This window comes from Drosophila erecta, unplaced genomic scaffold (genome assembly GCF_003286155.1).
Source record: "Drosophila erecta strain 14021-0224.00,06,07 unplaced genomic scaffold, DereRS2 tig00000055-arrow-pilon, whole genome shotgun sequence".
Taxonomy (NCBI): domain Eukaryota; kingdom Metazoa; phylum Arthropoda; class Insecta; order Diptera; family Drosophilidae; genus Drosophila; species Drosophila erecta.
In genome coordinates, this window is record NW_020825200.1 from 19,819,504 (window position 1) to 19,846,452 (window position 26,949).

General features: G+C 49.3%; 5 protein-coding genes across 6 annotated transcripts in view; 2 read left to right on the forward strand and 3 right to left on the reverse strand.

Moving 5' to 3' along the window:
• Positions 1–26,949, reverse strand: part of LOC6543079 (protein prickle) — a 59,692-nt gene that overhangs the window by 29,748 nt on the left and 2,995 nt on the right. Inside the window, exon 1 of one of the 2 annotated variants that reach the window (XM_026979272.1) lies at positions 8,110–8,907. The exons of the other annotated variant lie outside the window; for it this stretch is intronic. Within the exon in view, the coding sequence (XP_026835073.1) occupies positions 8,110–8,342 (233 nt within the window). The 5' untranslated portion in view covers positions 8,343–8,907. Of the gene's footprint in view, positions 1–8,109; positions 8,908–26,949 lie in introns of those variants that run through there. 2 annotated transcript variants of the gene reach the window in all.
• On the reverse strand, positions 31–2,430 carry LOC6542887. Its single transcript, XM_001970621.3, has one exon. It carries the CDS (start codon positions 2,411–2,413, stop codon positions 170–172), a length of 2,244 nt encoding a protein of 747 aa, XP_001970657.1. The 5' UTR covers positions 2,414–2,430; the 3' UTR covers positions 31–169.
• LOC6542936 lies at positions 2,552–5,094 on the reverse strand. Its single transcript, XM_001970622.3, has 2 exons — positions 3,810–5,094; positions 2,552–3,686 (listed from the first exon to the last, which is right to left on the reverse strand). The coding sequence occupies exons 1-2, from the start codon at positions 4,908–4,910 to the stop codon at positions 2,673–2,675; spliced, it is 2,115 nt and encodes a 704-aa protein (XP_001970658.1). The 5' UTR covers positions 4,911–5,094; the 3' UTR covers positions 2,552–2,672.
• On the forward strand, positions 22,416–24,149 carry LOC6542568 (antichymotrypsin-2). Its single transcript, XM_001970624.3, has 3 exons — positions 22,416–22,540; positions 22,598–23,830; positions 23,895–24,149. The coding sequence occupies exons 1-3, from the start codon at positions 22,525–22,527 to the stop codon at positions 24,065–24,067; spliced, it is 1,422 nt and encodes a 473-aa protein (XP_001970660.3). The 5' UTR covers positions 22,416–22,524; the 3' UTR covers positions 24,068–24,149.
• Positions 25,123–26,946, forward strand: LOC6542848 (serine protease inhibitor 42Dd). Its single transcript, XM_001970625.3, has 3 exons — positions 25,123–26,168; positions 26,481–26,631; positions 26,688–26,946. Exons 1-3 carry the CDS (start codon positions 25,209–25,211, stop codon positions 26,798–26,800), a joined length of 1,224 nt encoding a protein of 407 aa, XP_001970661.1. The 5' UTR covers positions 25,123–25,208; the 3' UTR covers positions 26,801–26,946.

The following is a 26,949-nucleotide window of genomic DNA, read 5'->3' on the forward strand; positions in this document are numbered from 1 at the left end:
AAACTGGTCTAATCAAGAATAGACTAAGGTCTGAATCGCTGCATACTACTTTCACACGTACCTTGATTTTTATCTAATAGTGAAAAGACCTTTCTTAAATACTCCATGTAATGTGAAAACCAATGATTTGTGAAAGATGATTTTAAAGGACGTGACACTTATAGTCCTCCTAGGTCGGTACTACTTCCGTACTCTCTATGACGGACACAATGTCCTCTGACATGCTGCACAAATGTGAGTAGGTCTGGATGTACAGCGCGTCCCGGAAATATTTGGACCGATACAACTTGCGGATCACCGCCGTGCGGATCTTCTTCTCGTCCAACTCCGTCTCGCCCAAAATTTCCATCAGTTTCTCCATGTCAATGGGCGTCATTGGCTTTGGCTGCTCTGGTTCCTCGCCGTATTTTTCCTCATCGCCCTCTTCGGACTCTCCCAACAAACTTTGGTAGTACCGCTGTAGCTCTGGCTTGAAAAATGAGTCCTCCACGTTGAACATGAGGTCCTCCCACTCTGCGATCCCATTGCAGATCACACCGCGCACATATATGAACCGCGTCCGTTGTTTTTGATCGTCCTGCTTGGAAGAGGCATTCAATGAGGAGCCGCCGCCTAGCAAAGGAGCGAGAAGATGGTTGAATTCGGAAAAGATCGCCTCTCGCTCCACCAGTCCCTTAATCCGCATTATGTAGTCCTTGATCGTTGATAGGCGTAGGTCCCAGAGGCGCTCCCGCGGCTTCTTTAAGCGCTGATGGAATGCACGAAGCACCTCCAGGTCCTCGAAGCGGGCACAACTATAGCCCGGGTTTAGGGCGTTGAACGCCTCCCGATCGTCCAGCGAGCGCTCATAGGGGCAGCAAGTCGGTGGAGGCACCACCATGGGAGCCAGGGCCCCCAAATGGGTGGTCAGCTTGTCCATTGCCACTGCATCCGACTTGCAGATGCACATGCATTGGCACTCCAGTAGCTTGGCCATGTAGTCCGCTGGCGGAGTGCAACGTCCGTACAAGCGGAGCAGCAGGGACTCCTGGCGGCCGCAAAAGATGCGCGGCTCCACCTGCAGCAGCCACAACTCCACTGCCATCGCCACTTTTCGCGGCTGGTAGAGCACCGCCACATTGCGGGTCTCCCCGTGCGACAGCCTGAAGCCCTCCAGGTCGAAGTGGAACTCGTTGTCCCGGGCCAGCAACAGAGATGCCCGGTTATAGTAGTAGGTGCTCTGTTTCCAGGAGAAGGTGAGCGACTGTTTGCCAATGTTGGTCAGCTGTAGCACGTGCTTGAGGCGACGCCGGAAGGGATCGCATGTGAACCGGACGACGATTTCATAGCAGTCCTTAATTCCGCCGCCAACTATCTCACACGGAATGTAATCCGCGCCATTCACCCGTAGTCCCACATCCGGAATGGGAGGTGGGGTTCCTGAAGACTTCTCCTCCGTTTCGCCACAGGACTCGCAGTTGCACTCCTCGGAGCAGATCAGTGAGCTGTCGCTTTTGGTCACCGTGTGCATGGAGTCCGCCTCCACCAGGAGCGGCTTTGGTGTTCGCTTGAGCTTGCTGATAGCAGTGCCCCTCACCTGCAGGGCATCCACGTCGGGAAAGAACTCCACTACGTTTTGGATGTCTGTAAAGCGTTGCTCCAGTCGTTTGTCCAGGAACTCTGACTGCAGCCAGCCAGCTGGAGGGACTTGCTCCAAGGCCTCCTTGCCCAGAAGCTCCCTTTTGCAGACCTCAGGCACGCCAATGACCTCTACCTTCTTGTAGCCCACCTTTTCCGCTTGCGGTGCCGTGGCCTCCAGCCCTGGAATCACGTGGCAGGTGCAGGGATCCAGCTGGTCGCCCAGCTTGGAAATTGGCGCGCTCATCAGACGCTCGCCCTTCATGCGGTCCGCGTAGTCCAGCACGCGCTTCACCGTCTGCCCGTCCCGGTTGTCCAGCGTGGAGCGGCGGTTGAAGAGCACCTCGCTGGCCAGCTTGCCCGTTTCCCTCTGGACGCGCTGTTGCATCTTCTTGCGCTGCTGAAGCACCTCCTTCCAGTAGCGCAGGCGCTTATCTACGTGCGGTTCCCGCTCCTCAAACGAAAACGGCATGTCGGCCGCGTGGCAGGAGGAGGAGGTCTCCGGATAGTCCCCCCGCCGCTCCTTGAAGATCTCGGTCAGAATGTCCTCCACCATGCGCTCCGTGTACTTGCCCATGGGCGAGGCGGCATTCAGCTGCGCCTGCGCATTCGAACGGGTGGTCGGCTCGGTCAAGGAGGACGGTAGCGACACCATGTTGGCCAGTGTGAACTTCGAAAGGTTTTCGGACTCGTTGGTTTTGGGGGTCAGCGTGGAATCCGTTAGGTTGAAAGTTTGGCACTCCAGGGCCAGAGGGGATTTTACCGTCTGCCGCCTTGTCTCCTCTATGTTCTCCATTTTGTGGGCGGCTTCGAGTTTGGGGTTCGAGTTAACGTGAACAGGAATAAAATATATATTGACATATAAGACCCCGACTCGAAGTGAAAAGGTGGCGACCTATGGATGGAGTGTTTGTTCGAGGTCTAGTACAGCGAATAAACTGGAGTCCCTTATCTATTATAAATATTTTTTTAATTTTATTTGGGTGTTGCCACTTAAAAAATATATATACAACCAAAACTTGGAGGGTATACCGGTGTTCCCAGTGGTATGAGTGCTAATCAGCGGTGCTCTCGATTACGGAGACTATGACCTCGACAGCATCACAGAGCAGGCTGTAGGTGTGCATGTAGAGGGAGTCCTTGAGGTACTTGCTGCCCTTGACTCGCTTCGAAACGTTCTCCACGATCTGTATCTCCTCGTTTTCATCTGTGCCCAGCTGGCGGTTCTTCTGCGTTAGTTCGGCGGCGACCGGCAGAGAAGAATTCTCGCCTAGATAGCGCAGGAGCTCCAGCTTGAAGAACTGTTCATCCAGGCCGAAAACCATTGCCTCCCATTCGTCGATGGTGCTGCTGATGGTGCCGCGCACGTAGATGAAGCAAGATCTATCCCGCTCCGTGTTGTGCTCCAGAAAGGGATAGGCGGAGCACCTGTTGCACTTCAGCGGCTGGAGCAAGACAACCAGTTGGTTGTGGAAATGCTCGCGCAGGAGACGACTTTCCTGCTTGCCAATAAGACTACGCAGGGTCTCGATGCTCAAATCCCAAGGCCTATCGCGTGGCTTCTTGGCCAGTTGATATAAGTCCTTGAGCGCCTCCAGATCCTCGTATCGCTGGCAGCGATAGGAGAAGTTCTGGGCATTGAAGACCTCGCGCTCGTCAAGGGGTCTTTGGTACGGACACAATGGTCGCGGGTTCTCGATGATGGGGGCCAGGCTGGCCTGCATTTGGAGAAGACCCTGGGCCTGCAATTGTTGCTGCTTGTCCAGGGGCGCCTGTCGGTGACCCTCGAGGCGTCTCTGGAACGGAGCGGGCATGGTGCACTGGCCCTGGAGAACGACGTCCAGGCGCCGGGTGCCACAGAAGGGCGACTTTTGAAAGTTCACGTGCCATCGCTGCGTGAACAGGCCCACCTTTTTCGGCTGGAACATCACCCGGATGAGGCGGCGGCCCTGCGGTTCCAGGATGAACTCGCTGCGGTCGAAGACCAGCTCGGAGTTCAAGGGCAGCCGGTCGGAGCGCAGGCGGTTCTTGCTCAGCCAATAGACATGGACCAGCTTGGGACTCAGATTCTGCAGGAAGTCATTATGTTAGCGAGTATAGCCTTGTACCATTATTTACTAAGTCCCTATAGCAAGGGTGCAAGATGACCAACTAAAGAAGCTAGAACAGTCCTCAGCTTGACCCCAGTTTACCTGAATGTCCAAAAGCATCTTCACCACGCGCTCATATGGTTCACATTGAAGGAACACAGTGATGCTCTTGCTTATGGCGCCGACAGGATTGCGGTAATCAATGAGCACGCCGTTAATCATCAGACCCTGTATGTCCTGGGTGTCATCCATGTCCTGACTCTCGACTATCCCCTTTCCTATCCCAATTTCCTCGAGTGCCGGCTCGAGATCGCTACCGCTCTCCTCCCCGTCTATGGACAGCAGATCGAGCTCCAAATCCTCCTCCTCTTCCGGAGTGGAGTTCCCGGAGATAGCAGACAACGAAGTTTCGTCCACCTTGACGATCGGCAGAGTCTTAGTGGACGAGCCCGCCAATGCCGGCGTGATCTGCAGCCCCTTAAGATCGGGCGCGAAGTCAAGCACCTGGCGAATAGAGTGCTTCTTTTCCTCGAGTCGTTCGTTCAAGACACGGGAGCGCTGCCACTGGCTCTCGATCTCGTTGGGTGGCAGGCGGGTGGCAGCCAGCTCCTTTTGGGTGACCGGCGGCAGGCCGACGAACTCCACCTCCTGCAACTGCGGCTTCACGGCGTACAGCTCCTTAATCTCCCGGCAGAGCTGGGGATCACATCGCGGCTTCAGTGAGTTCAAGGTAACATTGTCCTTGAGGCGAGCATGAGGTTGCGACCGGTCGGCGGTGTCAAGGACGCGCAGGATCATCCGCTTGTTGGCCTCGTCGATGGTTGCCGAGCGGTTAAAGAGCACGTCCTCGGCCCGCTTACCCGTCTGCAGCGCGATCCGATTCTGCAGGCGCCTCCGCTCCTCCAGCACGCGGTTCCAGCTGCGCAGTCGCGGGTCCATGTCCAAGTCCTCCTCCACCTTCAGGTCCCTGGACCTCTCCGACTGGCAGAACTGGTCTAGGTTGCTGTCTGTCTGCTTTTGCTGGAAGTTCTGCATGCAGAGGACCTCATTCAGAATGTCATCCACGGTCTGGGTGGCCAGATACATTTGCTCAGGCTGCTGTTCCTCTTGATCCATGTCCATGAAGTTCTGTTTGTTGGAGGTCGACATGTTCGAAACCTTTTTGCCCACGGAGTGTATGACGGAGTGCTGCGTGCGCCTCATTTTCGGCTATATTTTAGATTCGGTGCGCTGTGTAGAGGTGACATATATGTAGGGAAAACCTTTTTTGGCAGAACACGCTCAGTTCATCCTTATTTGAAACACCCTAAGTTTAAGTTGTAGTTATTTCCAAGTAAATTGCAATTTATGAGCCTGCCGCTGTGTTAATTTGCTAACAATCCCCGCCAAAAATTCCCAAAAGCTAATAGAAAAACCTGCCTCGTGTGACAAGTCGTCGTAATTTTCGCCCAAGCAGTTGGCCCGGCTTTCTGGAGTTCGAATTTGAATTTCCTCCACCTTTTACCTGAAGTCCCAATGACACTGACGTGCCGCCTTCACACAATTCAAAATGTTTCTGTAAGTTGTCGTTGATGTTGCCATTGTGACTGGCACGGCCAACAAAGAGAAAGGAGTCGCCTGGCTGTCGTATATCAACTTACCTGTAACGAGAAGAGGAGAAATATTAAATTGATTTATACACAGGTCATGTGCAACGTTAACAACAAGAGAATATGAACTATTCCGCGTTTATGGACGGTTCAAAGGCTCATTAATTATGTCATCTGCGGTTTGGCAGACGGTCGGGAGGGTTTGGTTTGTTGTACTCAGGGATTTACCCCGATTTACCCCGCCTTCGGGCAGAAGCAGCGAAATGAGGTTTCTCGGCTGGCGGCTTTCCAGCCCAGAAACAAACTTTCCGCTCAACAAAAGGGCGAAACAGCCGAGCGAAACAAAGCTATATCAATTACCCTGGCAACGAACCGTACAGGAGTATAAAGTAATTTGGCCCGAACCGATAAGGGAGGGATCCTGGCCAGAACAAAGGCCACCAGACCGCAGAAAAGGAAGCCGAGTGGGAACTGATAGTGGCAGAGGCAGTGGCTTGGGGGCTGGGGGCTGGAGCTGCGGAAATGTTCTGCATTGTTGGCAATTTCAATACTCATCATTATTATGGCGGCTGGAAGCCGTGGAGTGCATGTGTTCCGTCTACGTGCCGGCGAAATGCAATCAACATATTGTAATTCAGAAATGCATATTGAGAACGTGCAAAAGATACTCGTACTTGCAACAATGCCGTGCTGCTGCTGCTGCTGCTTCTACTGCTGCATTTGCACTTAACGGCCCGGCGGAGAAAAACAAAACGAAGCCATGCCGAAATGGGGGACATTGTTGTTGCCGCCTCAAGTGGATCCAGCAAAAAATCTGGCAGCGTTTGCATTTTGATTTCCCATCTCGCATTCTCCCGAGCAACGCATTTATTATTTACCAGCCAGCAACAGGCAGCCAACAGTAAACAGCGAGCTGCAACAGCAACTCAATTCCGCAGACTCATGCTGCAGTTGTCAACGACTGCGACGGAGTGGGGGCACTCTTGCCCCCACGATCCCACTGCTCCTCCTTCCGCGCTGCCGCATGTTGCATACCTCTTGGTGTTGACAGTGAGACAACAGCAGCAACTCGAGACCCAGACGCCAACTGTGGCGCTCGTTGAGTGAAGTTGGACGGACAGGCGCACAGACGTCCATACGGACGGACAGTCGAACGGACGGACAGACAGACGGACAGAGATCGAGGTGCAGACGGATTGTCAGACAAATAAGTCCGGACAAAAAGTTTCGTGTAAGCAAGCTCACGGAATCCGCTGGATTCCGATTTATTTAATAAATCGAATATTTGTGGTCTAACGAAAGAAATAATGGCTTGTATCACTGACAGTTTCTGTTAAAAATTATTAATAGTAGTTTAGAAAATGTTATTTTCAAATCGACAAGGTGGGTGCCATAAATTGGCTAACGATAACATCACCTAGTTTAGCCTAAACTTTTTAAAAGCAAATTGTATTCGAATAGAAATTTTCCACTATCCAGCATTGAAATCCGGTGGGCTCTCTCTATTATATATATTTTGCAGTTTCATTCTTTGAGCTCAAACAATTGAGCTCAATTAAAGATAATACGTAATATACAATGACATAAAAAAGTAGAGTTTAGAAAAATCTCGAGGCAACTTATCGTGGTGCTTACAGATTACTGTAAAATGTAATGCGGATTTGGGCTTACACGAAAAGTTGATAAAAAAAGCCACATATTGTAGCTATAATTTCGGTTTTAAGCCATAAAATGTTATTTTCAACCTCTAAAAAACTTTGTTAAGAAGCAACCATACCGAAAAATAAACAATTAGCTAAAAATACATTTGAGTTCCATTCATTCCGTAAGCTAATACTCCCGCAGCCACATATATAACCAGGGTACTCAAGGTACTAAAACAAATTTATATGCATTCGGTTAGTTTCTGCTCGACATGCAAATGCTGCTCGCCGTATTTGACGACGCCCATAAAAATCAAATTTTTATTGAATGAATTGCAGTGGTTAAGACGCGAAAATTATTTGTCAAGCGCCGAGGCCAAATCCATTGAGATTTCCATAGGCCGGGCACGGGACTTGTTCGGTGGGTCGAACCGCCCCGCTCCGCCCCGCTCCGCCCGGTCGAAATGGTTCCAATAGTGAGGGTTCGCATCGCATGTGTGGCCATAAAAGTGCGTTACAAATAACTGCACTTTTATTGAATAGTGGTGTGGCGACAAGTGGACCGCTGGAGAAGTCCGCTCGTGCAAGTCTGAGTATTGATGCCACTGCAAAAAAGTCCATTGAGTTCCGAATAGAAATCCTACTTGTAATATTTCTCGGGATTCGCGATAAATCTCGACATTGTAAGTGTGCAATATATATAAATATATAATATAAACATTAGTTTTTTAGAGTCCCGGAATTCAATCGATATTGTAGATCTTCTGAAGGAAACCGAAATAATGCAATTTATTTTGCATCCCTAAAGACAATATTTAACGAAGTCTATTTTTCATTAAACATCAAAAACATTCTAAAGGATTCAAGGAGCCAAGTCCATCGCAGTTTTTTTCCCAGTGCAGACTCAAACTCGAACTCAGACTCGAAAAGAGCTGATTCGAGTTAATTGCTGTGCAATTTGTGAGCAGCAAATGGAATGCGCTGTCAAATCAAACCCGAAGCACTTAATTAAAACTTATTGAAGGCAATCGCCAAATGTAGCGTTGGCAATTGCACTCTTAATTGCATAAGCATGTTGCTGGTGTCGTGATGTTGCTGCCGCAATGTTGCATGTGGTCTGCAGCATGCAGCACGCAGCATATCGCATATTGGACTCATTCGCTTGTTTACCTGACTTCGGCGGACTTGATGATGGCCTTGGGGGGCGCATCCCAATAGTTGGGGGCGGGCGGCACCCACTGGCGCAGCACTTGGTAGTTGCCCTCCAGCAGCGCCATGCCCTCGATGACCTCCTCGTCGGAGTCGCCGTCGTTATTGGGAGCATCGTTGGCGTTGCTGCTGCCATTGTTGTTGCTGACTCGACCATCGCAATCGGCATGCAAATTATCGGGCGAGTCGCTCATTGTTTCGGCCGGAAAGGCAGAAGAAAAGCACTAGACTAAGATTTTGGCGCCGCTTTCACTGGCTTTTCTGCGCGATGAGAGCCCTGGCTTTTGTGGGCAAACAAAGATGCGCATTGCCATTTGCGCTGACTCACAGACACAGATACGCACTCACACACTGTACACGAGTACAAACACAAAGAACTATTCCTATTCCCCCCAAAACAAAAGAGGAAGAAGCGTCGGCAAACAATAACAAAGACGACCGGCGCAAGAGATTGAGGAAAACTCGAGTGGCACAGATTCCGCGAATTCGCGATAACTACTCGACTCCGATTCCAGTTAATGCATAATTTTAGCTAATTGTTGCAATCGCGGCGACTTATCAGCAGCGGGATTATTCGAAACACACGAGGAATCGGCGGATCCGTCCGCTCGCGTTGCACTCACGGATGGTTCTTGCCTCTAATCGGCGAAAATGTTCGTTGCGTTTGTTTTGGCACGACGGGATTGACAAGCACGGCGAAAAACCAAACACAGCGCACAAAGGCTCACCAATACTGCGCCACTGACACACACACCTCTGCCGCACACTCGCACACTCGCACACACACATTCACCGGAGGGTTAATATCTGGCACTCGCTTTTGCATCCCTTGTCGATGCCAGAGAACGCACCCCGCGTCTTGTATCCTGCGATTTCTCCGCTTCAGTTTCAGTTTCAGTTTTGGTTTCGGCTGTTTCGCCTTCGAATCGCCGCTCTTCCTCCTCTTCTTAGTGTGCGAGCGAAATAAGGGTTTGCAATGTAATGTTTTTATGTCTGATTTCGTTTTCCTAGATTGTGGTGGTGCAAATGGGGAGGGGGTGGTGCACGTTCAACACTCGCATATTGTTGAAATTATGTAGCGAGGTGTGCAAAGGGGGCAAAAGTGCTCCAGAGAGTGGGCTTAAAGTTAGGAAAACGTTTTCGAACTGTGGTGCCAGCCATCGCAAGAGGTGGGTAAATATTAGATTCAGCTTTATTTTATTTTAACTAATCTTTGATTAATAACTCCTGCGGAAATGATCTGTTTACTACAATTAAATGTAAATCACGTCAATTAATCAGAGATGTTTTGCGTATGAATTTAATCAGTGAGCGATCAAAGAGCGATCTGCATACCAGCAAGGATCCCCGTTCTACTTCCAAATTAATAGTTACATTTTAAGCAACACAGCTTAATTTTATTAATATTCTTCCTCTTTCTTCTGCAATCCAATTAAATAAGACCCGAACCACTGTGCTCAGCTGAAAGTTATAACCGTAAATGTCTGGCAGCCACGATCCCCGTGACCTCTCACACACACTCTCTCTCACACACACACTGAAACGGAAAGGAAACTCGAGGCGAAACGAAGCGAAGGGAACAAACCCCAAAAACATCGGCACAAGCAACAAAGAACGGAAGGAAGTGAGCGCTCGAGCGTATGCTCATATTTTGCTACAAACGCACTTCGCTGAGGCTCTCTCAGACTCTTTCGCTCTCTCGACAGGACCTCTGCTGATTGCCAGGTTTTTTAATTCACTCACTCAATTTGAATGTCGTTTGCCTGCCGGCTGTTGTTGCTGCTGTTGTAGCTGCACTGGAGTATTCACCCCTAAGCGTCTTCACGGTAATTTGAACACGTGCCGAGCAGCTGAGCGAGTTGGGTGGTTGGGGTGGTGGTTGGGAGGTAGTTGGGTGGTTTCTGGTCACTCAAAAGCCACCCCCGTTGGCAGAACCAGCCAGACACTCTGGCGATCGTTAAATTTTATGATTTCATATGCCGCCCTTTCTCCAAACAGGACACACAGACATCCTTCCCGTTCAGTTGGAGAAGAAGAGCTTTCGCCGGCAATTAACCATTCGAAAGACGAAAGAGTTGGCCGGAGGCAACTGTACTTTCTGGGCTGTCCCCCACGCAAATGCAGGCCAAAACAATCAACTTGGCAACACTTACGAGGCCCCAGGGAACAGAATGCACAAATGCGCACTGGAAGAAAAATTACAAAGTCACTTACAGGCAGCCGGATGGGTGTAGATGCTGATTTGCTCATATGGAGCGAAGACTGTAAGAGATTTTAGAGGGATTTTAAGGAAATGAAAATCAACCTAATTGGAATTCTTAGCAAATAAATTGGCAAACAAGATGAGATACGAAATATGTAAGAGTACTTTAATCACTTTTTTCTTCAATTGTGTATTCATTTAAATTTGATTGTGTTAATACCCATTGACCCTAAGATACCATTAATCTACCTTCCTGCTTAGAATAGTATAGTTTATCATCCTTCAGCTGAGTGTATAACTCTGTTCTTTGCGTACCTTTCATTGCCAACGACAACATATTTGTTTAAACATTTCTCTCTCTGCCAGCGCAGGAAAAGTGAAAGCTCGCTGGGTGCGCTTCGGTATTTAATGTGCAAACATCCCACTCTCCGCGGGACTCGACACCCACTGACCCACCATGCTGCCACGTCGCAAACAACAACAAATTGCGTCGTTTGCCAAATCAACCCTGCAGACAGGACAACAAACATACAAGGACACCCGTCGGCGGAGTGGGTGGATCGTGGGTGGCGGTGGAGCAATAACAACCGACACTTCAACAGCCGCACACAATTTCCGTTCTGGATACAGGACTTTAGATTAAAGCGAGCCCTCCTTCATGATTTTAATTAAAATGCATCTGCCGGGGAGACGAGGTGTGAGTCCTGGCTGTCATTAGCAACATGTTGCTGGGCGCAGCTCTCGCATCAGCAACATCACAGCCAATGACATTTGTGTAATTTAATTTTATTCATTGCATAACTCACATAGTTAGCAAGTCGAAAGGTTCAGTCAAGAGAAAAGGGCTGACACATCCCCTGGAGACAAGGACACACCGGGAGAAGTATCTGCTAGATACATGTCATTTCTGCCACATAATATATAAAGATAAAGCATTCATTTTCCCAGACCATAATTTCCAAATACAACCATGTTCCAACTCAGAGGTTTTAATAATAGAATTAGGAGTGTTGCAAATTTTAAGATTTTTAGTTCGGAGCTGGGGAATGGAAAACGATCTAGGAATTTTTCTCAGTCTACCCACACACGCTCCACTTCAGTTATGAGAGTCGGCATGAAAATAATTATATAAACTTTATGCCCTGGCCGTCTGGCCGTCTGGCGGTCTTCGATGGGTCTTTCCACCCTCGATAATGTCGCAATACGCCCACGCAACCCTTGCTGCACCACCGCCCCTCTTCCACCCACCGCCCACCTCCACTTCAGACAGACCGCACAGTTTTGAAAACAGCCAAACCGAGAGCGGTGTAAACACTCTGCCCGCCGGCGTTCTCCCCAACTAGACGCACACACCCACAGTCCTCTGGGTCGGCTTTAACATGATTTGTTGGATTTGGCGAAAAGATTTCCTAATTCCATTTGCTAGACGGGTCTACGTTCTACGGACTGCGGTCTGCGACCGTTTTCGGGGTGGCTAACCAAATTTGGGCCGGCTTTGTGCCATTGCAACTTTAATTTTTGGATCGCTGCACTACTAATCGATCGGAAATCAATTCCAAACGTGTGTTTACTGCAACGAAGTTGTGTAAAATATCTCTAAGGCTGATCCAGTTAATGAAATTAATCTAAATATTTATTCGAGCAAGTGTTATGCTGAAGAGAAAGACTTTAACATTTCGGTCCATAAACAATTGTTAAAAGTGCACAGAGCATCTCGAAGTTCAATCTCCGAAACGACAATACCACTCTTGTTTCACACCGTTATCAAAAAGGCCAACTGGTCTAGGCCCGAAATCAGGGCCATAGCATTTCGAAACCAGCTCAATTACAATTCCGAGTTCTGCATGTACATGTAGTCGCTTTATGGTTCCTGGTCTGGTTGAAACTGTTCAGTTGAGTGTTTCATTAGCGGGTTGTCTGATATTTCTTTACACTTCATTACGGAGCGCTATTAGTTGTCGCAGTGACTTTGATATGGCCATTGTTGTGTCTTCCTCGCATTGGTGGGAACCCGGTGGAGCTGATGGGCCCACACAGAAGCGGTCATAAAACCGCGCTGAGGGAGCTCCAAGCACTTGGCGGTAACTACTCCACTTTTTTGGTCTTTGATCCCCCACCCATGGCGGGCATAGTAAGCCGGTCTTGGGTCGTTACTCCCGTTGCCAAAAAGAGGGAGCACTTGAAAGTGCGGACGAGCATATGCAAATGTGGAGCATATTGTTTGGCAACTTCCGAGATCTGGCCGTGTTGTTGTTTACTTAAAGACTTCCACGGCCACATGTTGACGAAATCCGTGGCCAGGGAACCACATCAAAGTAGCTGCGAACTCAAATGTAAGCGAGCATTTCGAAATGGGAAGCCATGTGTAAGTTCCAGTTAAACGTTCTATTCTTGAGGCAGTGTACCAAGAATATGTATGCTTCGGCGAGTATCCATGTAGACTCAGTCATCGCCGGCGGCCAAGACCAAAACTCAAATAGATTAGGAGTTCATTTGATGCCTATTTGTGTTTGTATTTGTGCTCGTGTTTGTTTATTATTAAAATCAGCTTATTTGCACTCATTTCGACTTCGGAACACAGCCCACAGGCCATTCGGAATGGGTTTGGCCTGGCCAGGGAAAGGAAAGGAAGCAAGGGATGGGGATTACGAGTTCCGGATTTGGGCTCATAAATATGCAAGTCATTAATAGAAATATGATGTACCCGAGGCAATCGCCCGTCCTGTGCGTCCTGTCCGCTCCCATCAAAGTGGGCAGACTAGAGCAACCCTCCGAGATTGCGGAGTGGGTGGACTCGGTGATGGAATGACAGGCAAAGCGATCCACTGGGACTGGATGAGTTAACTGGGGAAACCGCCTGCAGTCCTCAATTGAGTCGAAATTATGCTTCATTTGATTTAACACAATCGGTTTGACTCTGCTTTCTGCGAAGGCATTTGATGTTGCCTCCCAGTTTTCCAAATTTCGTTGGGTTTCGGCCCTTTCAGCGACAATTGGATTAGGCCAGGATGACATCGATTTGCCCTGTTTGGGGTGACATGCAATCGAGAACACTTCAGGCACCGGAGTTCCGGATCGCCCCGAGGCAGAGAGAAGTTTGTGACTCCAGCAGAAGGAGTAGCGAGTGTTCGAGCCAGGAACGCCAATGCCATGGTGATCTTGTTAAGGATGCGAGAGCGGGAAACAAGAAAATCAAGTTTAATAAATAAATTAAACTCTGCTGGAAAGTACTTTCCATATTCTGCATGATATCAACGCCATTGTTCCGCACCCCTGCCAATCTATCCATGGCCCGATATGCCCGCGGCCGAATACAATAATAAACACATTGTCTTTTTCGAGCAAGGGGTTTTCCTTTGAGTTTTCCCGCCCACCCTCCGATGATCGGGCGGTAAACGCTAATATTTCCGCTATTGGCAGCGATTTCTTTCACTTAACCGCGGGCCACTGCAACTTACAGCTTGCACATGCCTTTTTCACTGCCGCACTTTGCTTTCAGCATGCTTTTCGGTTTTCATCCATTTTCCTCACGGCCTATCTGTTTTCTGCTTTGTGTTTTCTGTTTTTTATTGACAGGCTGCTGCTCGCCAGCGGCTGCAGTTGCAACATCCGCACATGTGGCCAGCCACCAGATCTACTTCTGCTCGGCATTCCTGTTTTCCTTGCACCACAGCAGCATCAGCAAAGCATTGTTATTGTTTATTGATGCACTACTTTGCGCTATTTTCGTGTGGCAACTGAAAATGCAACTTCAGCAGATGGCGATGGCATGCTGTGGGCGTTCGAGTTCGAGCACAGCGTCCAGAATGCAGTGCTTAGAAACCAGAAACCAGAACCCGAGGAGCAGTTGCCGTTTTCCGTGGCCAGCTCTTAAAATACTCGTAAATAAATCGTTCTCCAACAACGCATCAGATGCAGATTTAACGAACCTCCAAAAAAAGAAGGGGAGGCGACTTTCAATTAGCGGGCTTGGGTTTTGATATCGCTCAAATTACACAACGATGACGGCACAAAGCTGATTATTAGACTTGTCAGTAGCGATTGTCAGCGGAGGCCACGCTTTATTGAATTGTCAAGTTACTGTACCAGCGATGTGGATGCCACAGCAACTGCAACTGCCACTGCCACTGCTGCCTTTCCAGCCAATTACTGCTCCTTCTGCTGCTGCAGCCGCTGTTGTTCGGCAATTTCCAGATACTTTTTCTTCAATTACGTATACGACCTGGATGCTGGATGCTGGATGCTTAGATCCCCAAGCCCCCGCCAGCGCCCAGCGAACTTTGGGCCGTTTCTTTCATTTTATGTCGCATGTAATTAGTCACGATGTTGGCAGCAGACATACTGCAGGCCAAGCTGACTTTGGGTGCCATTCGCTGCACTCGATTCTTGAGCCAGGCGACTTGCAACTGCCAGCTTGCAACTAGCGACTTGCAACTCGCAATGGCCACTCTCGACTCTCGAATCTCAAACTGTCGACTGTTGACTGTCGACTGTCGAAGCCGCCTGCCTTTGTTGTTTGCCGTTGATGCGGCTGCTGCTGCAAGTTGGCCAGGCACAGCATCGCCAGCGAACTGTGGGCCAATCGCGGAAGTGTGAATTGCCGGCTTCTCCGGGCGACCCGGCTGCTATTTATGCTGTCCTCAGAGCAAACTGCGGCGTAATTAGGCCAATTAGCTGGTAAAAGTGCTCATAAATTACACAAAAACTCCTGCAATTTGCTGCAGTCAACCTGGACCTTCTCCGTTTAACACATTAGAGGAGAGCAGCCAGGAGACGGAGGAACTTCTATGATGCACGGACACATGCAGTGCTGGAATAATCGAGTATTAATCAAAGCACAGTTAATTTTTAAATTGGAAAAAATCATTCGCCGCCGGGGGAAGAGAAACTGGTTTCCAGGCCCCGGCCCAAAACTTCTGCTAACTCATTACGCGCCAACATCAAATCAAATACGAAACAGAAAACATCTCGCTTTCAGAGTTATGGAGCTCGTGTTTCTTTTTCTGTGGCCACTTGAAAACTTGTATTGCTGCGTAATGCTGCCAAGTACAACGCAACGGCTTGGGCAAGGTTTTCGAAAACAGTTTCATGTCTCCATCGCCATCGCCATCGCCTCGTTGTTTAATTTTGCTCTCCCTCGATGAGTTGGCCGGGTACTCGAGACCCTCCATATCGCGCACTTGAATCTGTTACGCAAATGTGCGTAATGCGCACGAATTCAGATGGATAGATCCAGGGGATATACTTGTATCTCTACATACACATACGAGTAGAGCTTTAATCGAGTGATGGCTAAGACCGAGAAACGGTAACAGAATGTAAAGAGACCTTCAGCCGCCGCTTTTGAAGGCGCGTGGGCCTTGGCAACAACTCAAAGTGAGGAACTTGAGCTACCTACCAGCAACAAAATCCAAACCACATTAGCAACAGCCTGAACGCCACCGACAACTTCGTGGAACACTTCAAGTGCCTTCCGAGTGGACAAAGGGAAATAAAGTTTACAAAATGTTGCCATAAAATGGAGTTTAGAAACCATTTACAACGTGTTCGTCGCGCTCTGCGGCAAGTAAAGCACACCCAATAAAACGTATGAACTATGGAACTCTGGAACTCTGGAACTCACCACAGCTAATAGATCAGCAGACAATGAACTTTGACATTTGCAGTTAGCCTTGCTTCTTGCCACAGTTACAAGTCCAATAGAATTCCCTTGAACAGTGAGAGGCTGGTAAACCATTTTCGCTAGAAAATATAGCCTGATAAATTATCACAAGTTTCCCGCCACATCAGGAACCCAAATCAAGGGAATGTTTTATACTTATGTTGTGTTTATCGGGAATTATTTGTTGATAAAGCTGCCTCGGAAATTTGCTGTGAAACCAAATGAGTAACCAGAGAACTTATATATTTACCATTCTACATATTGAACAGGGTGCCAGAGCCATTTCTATTGGTATCATAATGGATAGGTGTTGGAAAAAACTTCAAAAATAGTTTTTTCACATTGTTGCTTTTTATAAATTATTTTGTCTACTTACGGCCTTGAATTTATATATTTATTATATTACTTTTGTATTTATCTGTCTAAACTCGAGATTCCTATGGAGAATATCTTTCCCTTTCAGCACAGCATATACAATAATTTGCTATACCGGTTACTCGTAGAGTAAAAGGGTATACTAGACTCATTGGAAAATATGTGGAATCTGGCCATGTTCGTCTGTCCTTCCGTATAAACGTCACGATCTAGAGAACGCTGGCCAAACTGTCACGCACAATGATGTGAAAATTTTTTTTAAATTTATATCTGTTACTCGTAGTATACTATATTCGTATATTGGTATACTCTCTTCGTATGTAACATGTAGAAGGAAGCGCTTCCGATTATATTAAGAAGATATATTATTGATCAGGATCCATAGTGGAGTTGATCTAGCCATTTCCGTTCGTATGAACCTCGAGATCATACTTTAACGCAACATTTTTGCTACAAAATGTTGGCCACGCCTACTCTAACGCCCACACTTTCGAACTTACACTCGCACACACTTTTGAAATTTTGTAACATTTTGGCTCGTTTTATTATTATTTTTCCCCATTTCCATCGATATGCCAGAGAAACTTTGAACTTCTCGTTTGAGTTCCAATACCTGAGTAAGGGGTATCTGATAGTCGGGGAACTCGACTATAGCGTTCTATCTTGCTTTTCTTCTACTGCTGAGTTTGAAGCATAAACTCGTATTTCGATTAACGACTATGGGGAATGGCCATAAGGAATTATTTATGTGATATTAATGATCCCAATGCATAGCACATAAACATAACATGAAAACCCGACACAAATCAAAGTTTTGATTGCCCCAAGCGGCGGAATGCGGAAACTGCTCGATTTGAGATCCGTCCGTGAAGATTCCCCCATTCGGATCCCGATCCCGATCCCGATCCCTATTCCCATTCCCATCCAGATCCCAGATGACTTGAGCTGAGTGCACTGACCGCAAGCAGTCTGGGCCGCCAATTGCCGTCAATTGAAGATCATGTTATGAAATCAATTTCGATTGTCAAGTTGACGGTGGAGCGCGTTGCTCCGACTGACGAATGCACTGAGACAAAAGCCCAGCTTGTGCAAACAATTAATCCTGCGGCTGACGGCGCACGGAGGGCAAGTACATAAATTCAATTTACGTGCAGCGGACCCCGCTGTCACACAATTTGCAATCAGTCCAGCCAGCTCTTGGCCAAGAGCCCCTCGACATTGGCTGTGGCCCCGAAGTGCGACATGTTGGGTAATTTGGAGAATTTATGACAGGCATTATGGCAACACTGGCTCACGCTGATCGCTGTAGTAGGTATCTGTGTGCGTGTAATTCTTGGAGCGGCCCAAAACCAAAACCAGAAACCAGTTTCATTATGGCGCACAGTTTTTCCTATTTTTCCCATTTCCCATGCCCCGCTTGCGCCTTTTCGATATTTATGCAACGCGCTCCGCTTTCCGATTACTCACGCCACAAGAACCGCTCGCCGATCGCGAATTTTCCAGCCAGCAGCAGCAGCAGCAGCTACCAACTGGCGGCTATCTAGCAGCTCCATAATAAGCCACTGGCTGGGGATTCCAGCAAAAAATTAGAGATGCCAATTATACAAATGGTCAGACGTCCGAATCCGAATCCGAATGCGAATGCGAATCAGAATTGGAATCCAACTCAGGCTTGGGCTTCAACTTCGAAGGCGGCTTGATTCCGAGACCGAGTTGGTGGTAAATTGTCAAAACGGCTGGGCGAGTGCTCTTGGCCAGTTTTCCAGTTTGACAGGCCGACAAAGGTGCGGCTCCAGCGGCTCCAGCGGCTCCAGCGGCGGAGAGCGATCGAGTCTTGGCTGGATTATGGCAGCGAGCGAGTTGAAACAAAAGCGAATCGGCTGAATCCCTGACGCTCTAAAATTGGTTTCTCCGCTGGCTTGCCAGTTGCAGTTGCAGTTGCAGCTGCCTAAATGTCAAATGCAATTGTCTTGGGTGGATCCGCAAGCGCGGCTTTGGCGCTGGGCGTTGCATTCGGTGGACTCCACAAGTCCAACTTTAATTGCGAAACGGGAACGAATATCTTGGTCGCTGGCAAAATGCTAAAGGTGAAGCCTCCTCCTGGGAGTGCCTGAATATTCCTAGAGCGTTAAGTAGGCGTTCTTTATTCATCTAAGGTCGATCTATGGGACGGCTGGCTGTGCGTGCAGAATGCGAAATGCAAATGAGAACGCCGGACGGCGAGGAAGACCTGGAATTGCGTATACGAGGCGTTGGACGCGGCACCACCCCGCAGCCCAATTCAATTAAGTTGTTCGGAAAATTGGCTGGGGCTACGTGTTGGATTTCCCTCGCTGCGCAAAACACTGCGAAAAAGTTATAGCAATTGGGAAACTACTCCACAGATTCTGTGGCACAGGTGGCGCTGTAGTTAATCTATACTGTTTTAATAAGCTGTTGCAACAAAATGCAACTCTTATTAATTACACGCGAAATCCCTGGCTATTCCAGCCCAAGCTGCCCCCTTTTCGCGCCGTGAAATGTTCTTGGGCTTTGCAATGCAAATAAATCATCGTGTCGATGCATTTTGAGCTTGACTCTGCGATGCCGAGGAGTACGTGATACCAGCGCACCTTCGTGTCTGGCGGCCCGGCCAATTACATATTTGCTTTTGGTCTGGGCCAGGCTCGGTCCGATTGCCCGATTCCCTGACATTCTGGCTTTCTGGCTTTATTGGCCTGGCCCTGTTCGTGCGCAAGTGCTCCAGATATCCGTTTCCTATGTGCTTCTGGCCCTCTCCGCTGCGTATAGCCGTGCGATAATACCGCAATTCATCATTATTGTCTCGCTGGCGATGTTCGCTTTAGTTTTTCCTCTAATGAAAGGGTTCCGCTGGTTTTCCTCAGCCCGCTTCTGATGTATTGGCAAGTCAAGTAGTAAAAACATCGAATTAAACAAAATGCCATAGCGGCTGGCTGGTCTAGCAGTTAGCTTAGCGGTTCTACTGGCAGATCTGTGTTGCTGATTCCCCAATGCCCATTGTATTCCCATTGCCAGACCAGCAAGAAGGGGCGTGGTGCGACCCCAATTAAGCGTTAACTGATTACAATTTTAACAGCGGTCCATGGGCCGCCAGCCAAGATCGGGAAGCCAGATTTCGTCTCATTAGCCGGGCATAAATACATAAGGAAATTACAGCAATTGGCCTGCGAACGGGAATCGAATGCTAATGCCAATTCCAGAGCCAGCGGAATGCCAGCGATAAGCGGTCGCAAAATCCGCCGAAAAAGAGCCACAAATTCGCAAGCACAAAATTTAGATCAATAGCCAACACGCAGAGTGCAGGCCCAACCCAAAAAAGGAGACCCAACAATGGCCCAAACCAACTGCAGGCTGCTGACCTCAACTTTCTGCCAGTGTGGGTGTGGGTGTAGTGTGGGTTGGTGTGTGTGCTACCCAGCCCGCGGCGTGTGTGTGTGTGTGTGTTAGCCCATTATGGCGCCTAACATAAGAATGGCTGGTGGAGGAGCAGGCAGGAGAACCGGCACTGGTCTCTCTGACATTCAGAATGATTGCATCACGAAGTACAAATTTAAACTGCGATTACCCCGCCCCTGAACTCCAGCCACGGATGTCCATTCCTCAGCGGTACAGAGAAAAGAAGAGGCACTGCTTTATGGAACGACAAAGTCCTTTAGATGTCATGCATTGCAGGGACGAGTGGCTGAGCAAACCAGCTACATCTCAAGACATTTATCTGGGAGGTAATATAAATACAAACATCGCTAAATGAAGGAGGTAGGCAGGAGTATGCCAGCATTTCTTCGAGTGCACTGCAGCTATAAACAAGGAAGGGGGAGTTTGTGGGCTGGCAATTTCTATAAACGCTAAATGCACGAGCTGTGCTGGAAAAGGCAGGGAAGGCGATGCCAGAAAAAGGAAAGCCGACTGTGGTTAGGCCACATGGAAATTACAAGCTTCCTTTATGTCGCTTTAATTGATGCTGCCCCGGATGCCGATTCTTAGCCTTTCGCTCAGTTCGTTAGCAACTTGCCGCCAGATGCAGAGCAACTCGCATGCAAATTGCACGTGCAAATATTGTGATAGCCACGCGGCGGATTATGATTAATTCGCCATAATATATGCATTATATGCAAATCGGACAAATCGCGCGGCCAACGCGCGCCTTAATGCGGTTTTGGTGTAAGCGCCCACGGACTACAATCACTTCTCATTTTCCACCTCCGATGCACTGCATCCCCTGGCATCCCCTGGCATACCACCCCCACCCATGCCCACCTGACTCTCCGGCGGCTCCCCAATTAACGACGAGCTGTTCCCGCGGCGTGGTGCACCAGCAACATGCTGCCACTAATTGAGGCATCTACCCGGCGACAACTTGCAATATGTCCATGCGGTTTCTGTCACCAGCGGCGGTTCAGGGTCCATGGTGCGGGGTATCTGGGTAATTGGCCAGGTAATTGAAGCAAATTGGGAGGAATAGATTCAGAAACACTGGCACTGTTGCTTTTAGTTGCTCTTAAGAGGATCACATGGAATTTCACATGCAGTCAAAATAGTTCGATTTTATTTTAAGAATTCTTTTTGAAATTAAATCAGATGTAGAGAAAGTCCGGCTCAAAAGCATAAAGATTACTTATATAAATCTTTGTTTATATTAGGAATATGGAAAAGCCCATATGAGGAATCAGAAACATTAACATTTAACTTATAGCTTTTATATAGCTTTCTTGGTAATGCCTAATCTATAGAATTTTGATAGGTCTGGAACGTATGATTTCTTACTATTAAATCTCAAAGCAAAATTCAAATTCATACAATAAATGCACATACTTGTACAAATGGCAAAGTGCTTAGTATGTACCAATGTGTAAATGCATACATTTGTTATTTAATATGATTTCTTGATGCCTGTGCTGATTGTTATCGCCTGAGATTGTCTTGATAAAACTCTCCCGTTGACAAGCCCAAGTGGTTCCATGGAAATTCCCCTAAATGCGATCGAAGACTACTGCCACTTACACGACTAGATCAATCGGAGTGGAGGGTGCATACACCTCCGTAACCCTGCGATAAGTCGGAGGCCAGCCTTTGTTTGAGCGGGCAAAACACTGGACGTCATATCAGCCGGAACAAACACACGCGGGAGGGCTGAGAGCCAGCGGAATGAGCCGAACCGAGCCCACCTGGTGCAGCGCAATTAAGCAAGCTGCTCCCCCAGCACTTCGCCTCCTCTTATCGATTGCATTCTTGCCCGGCACTCGCACTCGTAGTCATATCAGCGATGCACTCCGTCGTGCCCCAGTTTCCAGTGGGCGGGTGGAGCAGGGGCGTGGCAGCGCACTCTAATTGGAGTAAATTATGTTTACACATTCGGCCGCCTGCAATTAGGTCACCGTAAACCGGATTGGGGAAGAACCGCGTGGGGCTGGGGGAAAAGTGCTGATATGAAATGCATTTCGTGTGCGGCTTTACATAATTAGGCATGCAGGGAATCCGAGGCTGTGGGGTCTTATCCGGGAGATCGGGGGCTCCTCCGGCCACCGGGGAATACTTAATTAGTTCTCGCCGTGTTTATGGGTCCGTTATGTAAAACGGAAAAGTTATTTAATGGACGGCAGCATGGAAATGTCAGCAGGAAATGCGGGAGATATGAGTAGATGCACCTATAAATAGACGGAAAACTCAACAGGTTTCCTTCGCCGAATCCCCAGCGCTGGTGAGTCATATCCTTGGCTCGGGAATGGCAGCTGGAACGGCAACCCTCGCCAATCGCGGTCTAAAAACAGAAGCTTCGCCATATTCCACGTACATATTACAGATTGTGTGTTTTCCTTTGTGTAATTGTAATCGTGACCGGGCTTTTCCCATTCGAAAAGAGAGGCTTCCCTGCGCAGGAGAGTCAGTTCCACAGAACTCGCTTCGATGTGATAATCGAATGCTTCTCCGTAGCATAGCAGATATGGTTCCTGGACCGGTTCTCTCTGCCAATCGCCGTATAGCTCGGATCTGCTCAGCTGCTGGAGATCAGCTTCGCAACGATCAGTTTTGTAGCGCCGCTGAAATCGAGCTGATCGGCGTATCGGAAGAAAAATTCATTCAGAAGCTTTCCAGCGAGAAATAACAGATAAGAAACATGGCGAGCAAAACCAGTGAGTTGTGGAAAAGCCACTCGAGAATCGCACTATATTGTTTTCATATTCCTACAGCGCTCCTGCTCCTGCTGACTATCAGCCTCCTGGCTGCTCACTCCTTTGCCCAGGAGTTCAGTGCCTGGCAACGGCACCAACAACCGCTACAGCAGCAACAACAGCAACTGCCGCGTAACCCCAGACCGGAGCTGGGCCTCCGTTCCCAGGGCACAAATCAGTACACTAAGGAGCCCACAAGCGACGTGGTGATGGTGGACCTCACCAAACATGAGCCGGCCAACCCGCCGCCCACTCGTCCGCCGCCCGTCTTCAGCTACATGGATCGCTTCAGCGGCCAGCTCTTTGACCAGATCATCAAGTCGCAGGGTCAGCAGAACGTGGTGCTCTCGCCCTTCTCCGTCCACGCCCTGCTGGCCCTGATCTACGGGGCCTCGGACGGAAAGACGTTCCGGGAACTGCAGAAGGCAGGGGAGTTTAGCAAGAATGCCATGGCTGTTGCCCAGGACTTCGAGAGCGTGATCAAGTACAGGATGCATTTGGAGGGCGCCGATCTGACCCTGGCCACGAAGGTGTACTACAACCAGGAGCTGGGTGGCGTCAACCCCAGCTACGATGCCTACGCAAAGTTCTATTTCAGCGCCGGCACGGAGGCCGTCGACATGCAGAACGGCAAGGACACGTCGGCCAGGATCAACGCCTGGGTGATGGACCAGACGCGGAGCAAGATCCGGGAGCTGGTGACCTCGGGCGACATTGACCCACAGACGCAGGCGCTTCTCGTGAACGCTGTGTACTTCAAGAGTCGCTGGGAGCACGAATTCGCCATCATGGACACTGCACCCTCCGACTTCCACCACTCCAACGGCAAGACTTCCCAGGTGGCCATGATGTACAACGACGATGTGTACGGCCTGGCCGAGCTGCCCGAGCTGGGCGCTACCGTCTTGGAGCTGGCCTACAAGGACAGCGCCGCCAGCATGCTGATCCTGCTTCCCAATCAGACCAACGGACTAGCCAAAATGATGCAGCAGCTGTCCCGGCCGGAATTCGATCTCAACCGCGTCGCCCACAGCCTGCGCCGCCAGTCGGTCGCTGTGCACCTGCCCAAGTTCCAGTTCGAGTTCGAGCAGGACATGACCCAGCCCCTAAAAGACCTGGGAGTCCAGCAGATGTTCACGCCCAACTCGCAGGTGACCAAGTTGCTGGATCAGCCGGTGCGCGTGAGCAAGATCCTGCAGAAGGCCTACATCAATGTGGGCGAGGCGGGCACAGAGGCCTCGGCAGCTTCCTGTAAGTTGCGAAAAGCATCAACCACCGAATCCTGTGATTAATTACCTCCCAATCTCTCTTCCAGATGCCAAGTTTGTGCCTCTTTCGCTGCCTCCAAAGCCCAAGGAGTTCATCGCCAACCGGCCATTCGTATTCGCCATCCGCACACCCACCTCAGTTCTGTTCATAGGTCACGTGGAGTATCCCACACCCATGAGCGTCAAAAACAAACCCAATTTTGACTTTTACAGGAACTAGGATTCCATTTTCGAGTAAAGTCTTGCCCGCTGCATTTGTGAAAAGAATAATAAAGTATAACGCTGTATTTATGAAAACTGAACTGCGATAACCTCGTCGCGCTGATAAGACCCACTAATATGCAATTCCCACTCACCCGGCGATCCGCAGCAGTAGCAGCAGCAGCAGCAGCAACTTGTGTCTTTTCCCAGTTGTTTGCCGGGGCTGCTGGCTATTCTGGATTTCCAGCGAATGGTTTTTGCCCACTTCTGTAAGTTGGCAAACCTGTTTGGGGCCGCAGCCCTCCTCCTGCCCTCCTTTCCCCGCACCCACGGCCATAAATCAAAGGCGGATTTCTCAATCATTTTTCACAATGAGGGAAACTTCCTTATGCGCACCAGATCTGACTTGAGATCGCCGAGGACAGAGTGCAGGGCAAACCATTTCGGGGGAGCAGCGGGGCTGAGAACTTTAAGACTGAGACTGCCGGATGAGTAATTGAAATACCCGCTGAAAGCTGGGCATAATTAATGTCTCTCACTCAAGGTTGCATACACTCAACAAAACTGCGCCTCATTCTGTGGGGTTCTATTGGTAAACGAATGCATATTTCGATAACATGCGCCATCTGTTGGAGCAGAGCGGCATCCCTGTGTAAATTGCATCATAGTTCAAGACCATTTCTTCTACTCAAACTATATTATTACTATACTACAAAAATAAGCAAGTGTAGTGCAGCGAAGTGAAGTATATATGTTTTCCTTGGGTAAACATATTTTCTCATTACCATTAAAATGTGTAATACGTTCTTCCATAAGGAGGCAATCAAACTTCTTGCAGCTTTGTGTGGCAGTGTCGAATTGAGAGTGAGTTAGCATCCGAACTTGAAATTTGCCCAAGCGCGAAATGAAAACTGGATAGAATCGCTTGCTGCCGCTCCCAGTGAATCTCTCAGAGAATTTTTGAGCTCTCCGCCTCTCGAATCGTTCCGTATCTCCAGAGACCTTCAATGCCCAGCTCTGACTTTGCCTAGACCTCTCCAATCATGACCTCAATGTCTCAATATAATTAGAATTTCCATGAATGAGCGCGTAGCCTAGTTGCGTGTTAGCCACTGGATCATTAACATTAGCATTAGTCGAAGCTCGGCATTTCCCAAAACATGATCCACTGGCGATTACTTTCCGGCCTGCTAGTTGGCCTGGCTATAGCTTTACCGTTCCCAGTCGAGGGAGAGCTCTCGGGCAGATCGCAAGCCAGTGCCTCGAATCACCGCTTTGGCCTACGTCTAACTACCAAGTTGGGACTAGCCCAGCCAGATGCGAATGTGCTGGTTTCCCCCTTGCTCGTTCAGGCGGCGCTTAGCCTGCTGTATGCGAAAAGTTCCTCGGAGCATGGTAGCCAACTCCGCCAGGCGCTGGAGCTGACCCACGCCAGTCACCCGAAGCTGGCGGTGCAGGACTTCGAGACCCTTTTGTCGGAGCTCAAGCAATCGGCAGCCATTGGCTGCCGCCTAAGATTGCTGAGTGACCTCTACGCCCAGCAGCGCTTCACCTTCAACTTCCGCGAGGAGTTCGAGTCGTTGGCTGCGCGCATGGGAGTCGGTTGCCATCGCTTGTCCTGGGAAAGTGCGTCGAACGCGGCCCAGGATATCAACTACGCCTTCCTCAGCCGCAGCAACTTTAGCCTGGGGGAGCTGGTCAGTGCCCCCCAACTCGAGACCTTGGCCGAGCACAACACGCCCTTTTTACACGTCTCGGGAGTTACCTTCCGGGCGCCTTGGTCCTGGGCCTTCGATCCCACCGAGACGCGGAGCATCAACTTCTTTGCCGGGGGAAATCGCCCGCGGCTGGTGGACGCCATGTTCGGACAGCACCGCTACAGGTACGCTGAAGTGCCCGCCCTGGACGCCCAGCTCATAGAGGTGCCCTTCGCCACTGCAGACCTGAGCATGCTCATTGTGTTCCCAAATCGGGCGGACGGCCTGGCCCAACTGGAGAGGAAGCTGGCGCAGTCCGATCTCCACCAGCTGCGGTCCCAGCTCGAGGAGCGCAAGGTGGCCCTCACCCTGCCCAAGCTCAGGGTGCTCGTCCAGTCCGACCTGAAGCGGGTGCTCGAGGAGGTGAGTTAACAACTGTTACAGCTTCTCTTTGAACTCCTGATAGCTGCAAACTTGGCAATGTACACATTCAAATCATACGTCTACCTATAGAACGCGGTATATTTTAGTCCGAAGAGTTCATCGACAAATAAGGAACACCATTTTAGTCAAGTGGATTCTCAACTCGCTATTAAACAAGCCAGAAAAAGTCCTAAGTGCGTCCAATATCAACAATTTTAATAGAAACAAAATATGTGATATTCGATCGCCAAATATGGTAGTCATAGGACTTTTTCCTTTGATTCAAAATGCTCTACATGGTTTCCCTTGCAGCTGGGACTGGCGAAACTATTCACAACGGAGGTCCAGCTGAGCGAGGTCTTCAGCTCCATCGTGGCCAGCTCGGCGCCGCCCTTGGGAGCAGTGGTGCAGAGTGGCCTCCTGGAGCTGCAGGAAGAAGGCGGCCACGCCGACGACTCCTTCTGTAAGTGATCACGCCAATCTCTGCCCAAGAAGGCCCGTAACCAGCTGTTCTTCTAGCCTTCGGGGATCTGTTCCGACGAGCCCTGCCCCTGGTCATTAATCACCCCTTCTTCTACGCCATTGGAAACGACAAAGCGCTGCTGCTGTCCGGCCACATCGTTGACATCTGAGTCTTTCTGGGCATATATAATTCTCGATTCCAATGCCCAATGCCAGCCCAAGCCGGGCTATCGCCTTATCAGCCCTAATTAAATCTCCGCGAAATAAACAAAATCACCCGTGGCCAGCCAAAGGTGACAAACGATTTGTAAACACACTT

Excerpts from the sequence above, each read along its gene's own strand:
- LOC6542887 (XM_001970621.3), bottom strand. The coding sequence starts at position 2,413 with ATGGAGAACATAGAGGAGACAAGGCGGCAGACGGTAAAATCCCCTCTG.
- LOC6542936 (XM_001970622.3), bottom strand. The coding sequence starts at position 4,910 with ATGAGGCGCACGCAGCACTCCGTCATACACTCCGTGGGCAAAAAGGTT. Across the intron at positions 3,687-3,809 it reads AGATGCTTTTGGACATTCAG|AATCTGAGTCCCAAGCTGGT; the intron begins GTAAACTGGGGT and ends GACTTCCTGCAG.
- LOC6542568 (XM_001970624.3), top strand. Across the intron at positions 23,831-23,894 it reads AGAGGCCTCGGCAGCTTCCT|ATGCCAAGTTTGTGCCTCTT; the intron begins GTAAGTTGCGAA and ends TCTCTCTTCCAG.
- LOC6542848 (XM_001970625.3), top strand. The coding sequence starts at position 25,209 with ATGATCCACTGGCGATTACTTTCCGGCCTGCTAGTTGGCCTGGCTATA. Across the intron at positions 26,169-26,480 it reads TGAAGCGGGTGCTCGAGGAG|CTGGGACTGGCGAAACTATT; the intron begins GTGAGTTAACAA and ends TTTCCCTTGCAG. Across the intron at positions 26,632-26,687 it reads CCACGCCGACGACTCCTTCT|CCTTCGGGGATCTGTTCCGA; the intron begins GTAAGTGATCAC and ends CTGTTCTTCTAG.